The following is an 8939-nucleotide window of genomic DNA, read 5'->3' on the forward strand; positions in this document are numbered from 1 at the left end:
ACATGTGACATAGGTAAGTAACCACATGGTTCCAGGATTTCTAGTGTGGATCTATCCAGGGGGAGCATTACTATTTGTGTGTGTGTGGTTTTTTTTTTTTTGGAACATAGTTGATTTACGGTGTTATGTTAGTTTCAGATGTGTAACAAAGTGATTGATGTGTGATTCTTTTCCCTTACATGTTATTATAAAATATTGAGTAGAATTCCCTGTGCTATGCAATCATTACTGAGCCGGTGCACCACAACTAAGACCCAGAGCAGGCAAATAAAATAATAATAATAATGATAAAAAAAGAGTTGCACAAAGTAAGAAGTATTACATAAGTGAGTACTGAGGATACAAGTACATTTAAAACAATGAAAGAAAAGTTATAAAACAATATTAGTGATATTAAGGATAAAATTTAAAGGAATGAAATATATCCTCTGTAACATATAATTTAAACTATTATTGGGCTGGCCAACATGTTTATTTACAGGATCTATGCTCAAATAATAACCAACATTCCTAGGGAGACCTCATGTCTCATATTTGGAGCTGGGAGTTATTTGAACAAATGAAGAATTTAATTAAAATGTTAAATCACAGAAATGTAGAGACCTTAAACATTTATTTTAACTTGAAATATACAGATGTGTATTTACTGCCAAGTTTTTGGGTACAGGACAAAAATAGCTTCTTTAAAAAATAGTCCAATGACTAGAACTACCTGCTGTCTTCCTAACATAATCAGTAGTCTGTCTAGAAATTCCAGTTTTGGTTTCTTTCCTTTTGTGTTTCAGGAGTCCTCCTTAGCACCCAAGCTTTTCGACACTTCATTTGATGACAGACATATGTTGGTCTTTTCAAAGTATTCCATTAACTTTACATGGGAAAAAAGTTATTTTCATGTTCATATATCATTGGATTCCATGGTGCTTATTTTTTTAAAAGATTTTTTGATGTGTACCATTTTTGAAGTCTTTATTGAATTTGTTACAATATTGCTTTTGTCTTATGTTTTGGTTTTTTGGCCTCAAGGCACGTGTGATCTTAGCTTTTTGACTAGGAATTGAACCTGTACCCCCAGAATTGGAAGGCAAAATCTTAACCACTGCACCAGGGAAGTCCCTGTGATATTTATTTAAGTTGTGTAATTACAATAAGACTGACTTGGATATACCAGCATGGGAACAAACATAACCCACCCTGGTAAATGAAGACTTTGGCGGGTGGTGATACCAAACCTACTACTTGTAAGCACTCACCATGCCGTCATCAACCAGTGTGATTTAAGAGACAGAACACAGGCTCCTGCATTGCAGGCAGACTCTTTACCGTCTGAGCCACCAGGGAAGTCCAGGCTTCAGCGGAGGTTCTCAAAGTGGGTTTCCAGAGCAGAAGCAGCTGCCTCACCTGGGAACCTCTACAAATACATGTTTTCAGGCCTGGCCCCAGATCTATAAGGTCAGAAGCCCTGAGTTGGAGCCAAGAAGATTGTTTTGAGAAGCTCTTCAGGTGATTCTGATGCTCTATCAAGGCTGAGAACACAGGTTCTAAGTGACCCAAGGGTTGCCATGTAGAGGTCAAGGGCAAGAACTCCTACTGTTTTGATTCTGGTAATTGCTGCTGTTGTTCAGTCGCTTAGTTGTGTCCGGCTGTTTTCGACCCCAGGGACTATAGCAAGCCAGGCTTTCCTGTCCTTCATTATCTCCCAGAGTTTGCTCAGACTCATGTCCATTGCGTCGATGATGCATCTTCATTGTGGGGATTCAGGATTGAAAGGAAAGAGGGATCACTCAGAGGTAAAAACAGCTGATCAGAGCCTCCAACTGTTTGGGGCAGAGCCTTTCCCTCTGCCGTCCTTCCTGTACCCATAAAGGAAAACACTGGCAACGGGAAAGGAAAAGAAATAGCAGCTATATTCCAATAAAAATTAATTAAAAAGTACAAATGCTAATCAGAGAGCTAAATTAAAATTGAAAACTCAAGGATAGAATATTTACCAAAAGTCACATGTATTGTCTAGGTATTTCAGTGGAAGGTCATTCACATTAAAGGAGGTCCCAAGTGTCATAAGAAACTCCCCCCCAAAACTTATGCTGATTTTTAAAATTGCAAATAATTCATGACATTTATAGAAAGTATATTGTTTATAATGCTTTTCAGTTCAGTTAAGTTCAGTCACTAAGTGGCGTCTGACTCTCTGCGACCCCAGGGACTGTAGCACGCCAGGCCTCCCTGTCCATCACCAACTTCTGGAGCTTACTCAAACTCATGTCCATTGAGTTGGTGATGCCATCCAACTAACTCACCCTCTGTCATCCCCTTCTCCTCCTGCCTTCAATCTTCCCCAGTATCAGGGTCTTTCCTGATGCTCTTTGCATCAGGTTGCCAAAGTACTGGAGCTTCAGCTTCAGCAACAGTCCTTCTAATGAATATTCAGGATTTATTTCCTTTAGGGTTGATTGGTTTCATCTCCTTGTAGTCCAAGGGACTTTCAAGAGTTTCCTCCAGCAACACGATTTTAAAACATCACTTTTTCAGTGCTCAGCCTTCTTTAGCTCAGCTTGTAATAAAAGGTCCATTTAATTTCAAACACAATATTTATTTTACATGAGGAACTTGTGTAAGAAACTCCTCCCCAAAACTTTTGCTGATTTTTAAAATTGCAAATAATTCATGACATTTATATAAAGTTTAGATAATACAGAGAAAAATAGAAACTAAAAATAGTTTATAACCCCATTACACAGAGAGACCCACTAGTTACACACTCATACACACACACACACGTATTTATCAAACCTTAATGGATACTCTTCTGTAATCTACTTTTATTCATGTAATTAAGCCATATATTTTACAGGGATGGTAAATATAGGTCTGTTTCATTATTTTAATATTATTTTATCAAACGCATCCCTATTATTGGACCTAAAAGTTATTTTTAGCCTATTCTATACAGTAAATTTTCATTACCTGTATGTTATATCTTTCCAATAATAAATTTTCATTCCTCTCTTGCTAGCCAAGCTTCCATTTTAAAAAATCCCATTTTTATGTATAAAAATAAGACAAACAGATTATTAATTTGCAAGTGGTTTCAGATTATTTATGTAGGTTGCTGATAACTTTGGATTCAAGAAATTACTTTGTATAACAAAATATAGCCAGCTTACAGGTTTAAATCTTCATCAAAATTCTGACAAAATTCTATTTGCTGAGATTCTTTTTGTATTTTATTCTTCCAACTGCTTTCTGAATTTTTAAAGGTAATTGTATTAGAACAATCTGTTAATACAAGTAAAGACTATATGCTTAAGAGGAATCATGAAACTCATTAGAATTAATGTATTGCCAGCAGAACCATCCCAGGGTGAAGGGTCTCTGTTTAGGAAGGTGATGTCTGTGTGTGTGTATATGTGGTGGGTGTATGTGTGGGGTGTGGTGGGTGCATGTGTGGGGTGTGTTGGGAGGGTATGTGTGTGTTGTCTGTTGAATGTGTGGTGGTTTGTGTATGTTGGGTGTGTGTGTGGTGGGTGTATGTGTGTGGTGAGTATGTGTGTGAGGTGTGTATGTGTGGGGTATGTGTGTTCTGTGTGTGTGTTGGGTGTGTATGTGTGTGTGGTAGGTGTACAAGAAGGGATTGTGTAGGGGATTATGTGTGTGGTGTGTGTGGGGTATGTATGTGATGTGTTTGTGGGGTATGTGTGTGGTGTGTGTATGTGTTGGGCTTGTATGTGTGTGTGGTGGGTATATATGTGGGGTGTGTATGTGTGGCAGGTGTGTGTGTTGTGTGTGTGGTATGGGTATGTTGTGTGTGTGTGTTCGATGGGGTGTGGGAGGCCCTGACCTCTAGTCTGATATTTTACACTCTTCCTCACTGTATCTGTTGACCCTTACACTTCTCCATAACGGTGTAATTTTTGTTAAAGACAAAAGAAGTAACCACAGAAGGAGCAGAAGGGGAAGCAGAGGGAGAGGAAGCTGAAGAAGAAGAAGAGGAACCAGGAGAAGAAGAAGAAGAAGGAGACGAGGAAGAAGAGTCTTAGGCCTTTTCATGCTCTACTTTTCCACTTGTCCAGGTAGCCACATTGTTCTGGGGTTGAAGGCTTGTTTATTACTGTCTGCCGTCTAGACCACATTTCACTTAGTGAGGGAGGTAGATTCCAATTCGACCTGTTTGTCTGTCTTCCCAAGGCCCTGGGCTGCCCCTTCTTGGAGCCGCCGGGCTGGTTAACTTTCCTGGACCTGTTTCTTGGGCACCGGGGCAAGGAAGGCTGTGGTTGATACAATTTCTAGTAAAAAGTGTGACTTTCAGGTGAGGACGTTTGTGTTGCACCTGCTGCTGCTTCTCCCTCTTTATTTAAGTGAAAACACAGGAAGTATTCTGTTCTCAGCATCTATCACATGAACTCCTTTACACATCTGTGGGGGAATTTACAATAGATGTTCATAACAATGGTGATAAATTATCAATACAACCTAAAAAACCCACAAAGCTAGCTGCCCATGAAAAAAAATAATTGCCAGATTCAATGATAAGTACTTGATATTACTATTCATTGATTTATATTAAAACATCCATTTATTCAATAGTAGCCAGAGCACTCATGTAGAAACAGTTTGGAATAAGGTGAACTCACTTTAGATATCTTTGACAAATATGCTTACTACCTTGTAATTTTAAACTTCTAGTGACAATGAAGAAGAATTATGTGGTTCTTAACAGTTTGGTGAGTTCACCCTTTTGTTGTTCAGTCGCTCAGTCGTGTCCAACTGTTTGCGACCCCATGGACTGCAGCATGCCAGGCCTCCCTGTCCATCACCAACTCCCAGAGCTTGCTCAAACTCATGTCCATCGTGTCAGTGATGCCATCCAACCATCTCATCCTCTGTCATCCCTTCTCCTCCTGCCCTCAATCTTTCCCAGCATCAGGGTCTTTTCCAATGAGTTGGCTCTTGGCATCAGGTGGTCAAAGTATTGGAGCTTTGGCTTCAGCAGGTAACCCTAAATGTATTATATTAGTAGGATGCTGAAAGTGAATATTGAGGACACAGAGAAAATACTCAAATGTTGTGGCCTATACAGAAAATATGATAAGGTCATTAAGAGCTATAAAAGTATCTAATATAACAGACTTTTAGCAAATAGCCATGTGAACATTATGTTTCTATTGACATGGTTTGACCTTGCCAACAGATTTGAGGGCAACTATTTATTCTCTACTGCAGTGAGGCTCACAATTTGCTCTGGTACCCTAAGGGTTCTTGTTCATTAAAAAAAATTTTTTTTTAGTCTTCTTTCTGTCTGTACCATGCCTCCACTGAAGCAGGTAAGACCGATTTGGTGGCTATTGATACCAGGGGAGCAGGAAGAAATAGAGGATGAGAGAATGAGCGCTGGACACACAGCAAGTCTTCAGTTAAGGTTTGCAGTCGCATTTGGAGCCTGTCTAGTGGAGGGCAGACAAAAGGGTACCACTATAGACAGGAAAAGAAACTCCAGTGCTTATAAATATCAGCTAACAGAAGGCTCCACTGTGCACCAAAGACCAATTTGAATAGTATATATCTCCCCTTTTAATATACTTACACTTATACATAAAATACTGATATTAAAAAAAAAGATGTATTTTTAAGAAATCTTGGAGCTGGTGGGAGCAGCCATCACACTGTATTATTGGGACTATGGAAGTTTCATTACTCCTTTATTCAAATTACAAAGCAAATCTGAAAGTGAAAGTGTTAGTCACTCAGTTCAGTTCAGTTCAGTCACTCAGTTGTGTCCAAATCTTTGTGACCCTATGAACCGCAGCACGCCAGGCCTCCCTGTCCATCACCAACTCCCGGAATCCACCCAAACTCATGTCCATTGAGTCAGTGATGCCATCCAACCATCTCATCCTGGCGTCCCCTTCTCCTCCTGCCCTCAATTTTCCAAGCATCAGGGTCTTTTCCAATGAGTCAGGTCTTCGCATTAGGTGGCCAAAGTATTGTCCAACTCTTTGAAACCCCATAGACTGTAGCCCTCCAGGCTCCTCTGTCCATGGGATTATCCAGGCAAGAATACTGGAGTGGGTTGCCATTCCCTTCTCTAGGGGATCTTCCTGACCCAGGGATCGAATCCAGGTTTCCTGCATTGCAGACAGATTCTTTACTGTCTGAGCCCCAGGGAAGCAAATCTAGCCCATCATTTGATGCTTTCCCAAGTGCTTTCTTTCATTTTGCGACCACACAGACCTCCACTTTAGGGCCAAATGATGATCAATTTGGAAGCGATCTCATTTCTTTATTTTTAATTTTCTTCTAAGTAGAAGAAAAAAGTTACAATTGAGAAGTCAGTCTGATTAGTGTCCCTAATCCCATTTCTTAGGAATGGATTAGGACTCAATTTTGAAAAAAATGAAGACTGGCAAGTTAACTTTTAGAATTCTATCTGAAGAATGATAGAAAAGGAAAATATGCTGATATTTACAGCAACCTTCCCCTCAACAGTAAAAGACTCATAAATACAGTTAAATGCATTTCTATTCACTCTGCTTGTAAAGTCTTTTAAAATTATGCAATTTAATGTGATACTTATAAAAAATATTGAATATGAAATGACACAGCTGAAAGAGAATCCTTCAGTAGCCAAATGGCTCTATAGACTGATTAAAAAAAAAAAACAAACCCTATGGCAAGGCCATTTTACCTGTTTCTCTGATGATGAGATGGTTGGATGGCATCACTGACTCAATGGACATGAGTTTGAGCAAGCTTTGGGAGTTGGTGAAGGACAGGGAAGCCTGGCATGCTGCAGTCCATGGAGTTGCAAACAGTTGGACATGACTTAGTGACTGAACAACAACAACCCGATGCCTTCTAGTTTGGAATTTAGTTCATAGAAGTTTGTCGTGAGGTCAAAATGCCTGGCAGGGAAGGCAAGAATCGCTTTCCTAAATTGCATCTCTGACCCCCAGAGAGATCCTATGTCCTTGAAAATGCAACTTGAAATGCATGGCATGGCGCATTTCACTGGGCAAACCATTCAGTGTCTAAAAGCAAACCATCTCATAGCTCATGCGTATGCCAGGCATTTTGCTTGAAGAAATGGTCCTAGGGAGAATATGGCGGTGAATGGAACTACGAAAGATTTCTCATTTCTTATATTTGAAATTGATGCTAAGTTGATGCCCCAGGAGAAACAGTCTATAGTCTGAGACTGAGTTCTGTCTCCTAACGGGATGCTGCTTCATGCTGTCTCTAGTCTAGCTGTTTGCTCCTCCCTTGCTTCCCCCCCTACCCCCAGGACTAAGCTGTAAATTCAGTCTCTCCATTTTTCATGAAAATGCAATGGGGAAACTGTAATGGAAGATGCCAGCTTCCCTCTGATGTTTGATAGGTTAGTACGGAGAAAGGATATAAACCTCGGCTAGTTTTCTACAAGAAAAATTTAGTTTCCTTTTTGCCCTTGATGAGTAGTAGTTTCTAGAATAAAAGGCAGTTCGACTCTTGATTGGAGAAGGAAATGGCAACTCATTCCAGTATTCTGGCCTGGAGAATTCCATGGACAGAGAGGAGCCTGGCAGGCTGCAGTCCATGGGGCTGCTAAGAGTCGGACATGACTGAGTGACTCCCCTTTCACTTTTCACTTTCATGCATTGGAGAAGGAAATGGCAACCCACTCCAGTGTTCTTGCCTGGAGAATCCCAGGGACAGGGGAGCCTGGTGGGCTGCCGTCTATGGGGTTGCATAGTCGGACATGACTGAAGTGACTTAGCAGCAGCAGCAGCAGCAGCAGCAGATCGACTTTCACTTCACTTCTCTTGATAAATAATTAAGTTTGTGGTAAACATTCTCTGTCTCTCTTTAATTTTCATCTCCCTAATATCTTCCCTTTCTTTTAGGAAACCCAAACCATGAAGCACCATTTCATCTGTCTCCCCACAAACTGAATTCAATGAAACGCTTTGGCCTGAAGCTAGCACACCTCTGTCAGGATGTCCAGGGTTCACCGGGGAATTGTATGATATGATGCGATTAGTTCTCCACACATGTATTTACTTAATCATATCAACATGAAATCAAATGTGAAGACAGCCCACACATACCTTCACGGGCCTGACATTTGTGGCCTTTGCTTAAATTTTTTTTGCTTTGCATGAATAGTCCTTCTCACTAATACCCTGAAAAAAAATTTACAAAATATAGAACTTCTCTTTGTGATAAGACAAAAGTACTTCTTTGTATGTGCCTTACGCTACTTTTCTCAGAATTAGCTTTGAAGATGAAGAACTTTCCAGAGAACAACTATACAAATAAAGTTGAATAACAAATATCTTGTCCCAAGGAGTGGATTTTTCATCTCTAGCCTCTCCATGTACAGCCTGGCTCAGTCTGTCTGTAGTGGGGGGCGGGGGCTGGTCCTGGATCCTCGGCAGAACTTTTCTGTGCCCTCTGGGATGGATGCTTTTGTTGCATCGACATCATTGGTCCATGTTTTCCAATGACACTGATTGTCTCGTTATGTCCTATTTTGTATTATTTGCACCACTGTGTACCTTGTCTCCCAAGCCTTGTTTAAATGTCGCTGCTGTCCACGTGTGTAGGGATCTTGAGGCAGACAAATAAATTTGCCACCCCAGTGCCCTCTGCACGTTGCCACGCTGGAGGGAGTGGCTGCTTCTGCTTCTCCTGTACTGATTGATTCGCAGCCATGACTGCTACGTGCAAAGCCTGTGACTGTAATCTTGCCTCCTGATGCTGAGTGTCTGTTCTCCAAGAGCTGGTCCAGCCCCTTGACTTGTTCACCAGGTAGGTTTGAAGCATTTCTCTGCTCACCTGCCCCATCTCAGTGTCTGATAGCAATTTTTTCCCTTCCTCGTAAGGTTTTGCTGACATCTCGCCCCTCTCTGCGTGCGTGGTGCTCTGTGTGCTTTCCTTGCAGCCAGGATTGCTTCTGTGCCACC

The 8939-nt window shown here is 40.9% G+C and overlaps 1 protein-coding gene across 1 annotated transcript in view; it reads left to right on the forward strand.

The window, feature by feature from the left end:
- SH3BGR (SH3 domain binding glutamate rich protein) overlaps positions 1–8308 on the forward strand; it is a 72990-nt gene extending 64682 nt beyond the window's left edge. Inside the window, exons 7-8 of the mRNA XM_005908622.2 lie at positions 3921–4070; positions 7878–8308. Coding sequence (XP_005908684.1) covers positions 3921–4037 — 117 coding nt within the window. The 3' untranslated portion in view covers positions 4038–4070; positions 7878–8308. The remainder of the gene's footprint in view (positions 1–3920; positions 4071–7877) is intronic.
- The last annotated feature ends 631 nt before the right edge of the window (positions 8309–8939 follow it).

Source organism: Bos mutus, chromosome 1 (assembly GCF_027580195.1).
Source record: "Bos mutus isolate GX-2022 chromosome 1, NWIPB_WYAK_1.1, whole genome shotgun sequence".
Lineage (NCBI taxonomy): Eukaryota > Metazoa > Chordata > Mammalia > Artiodactyla > Bovidae > Bos > Bos mutus.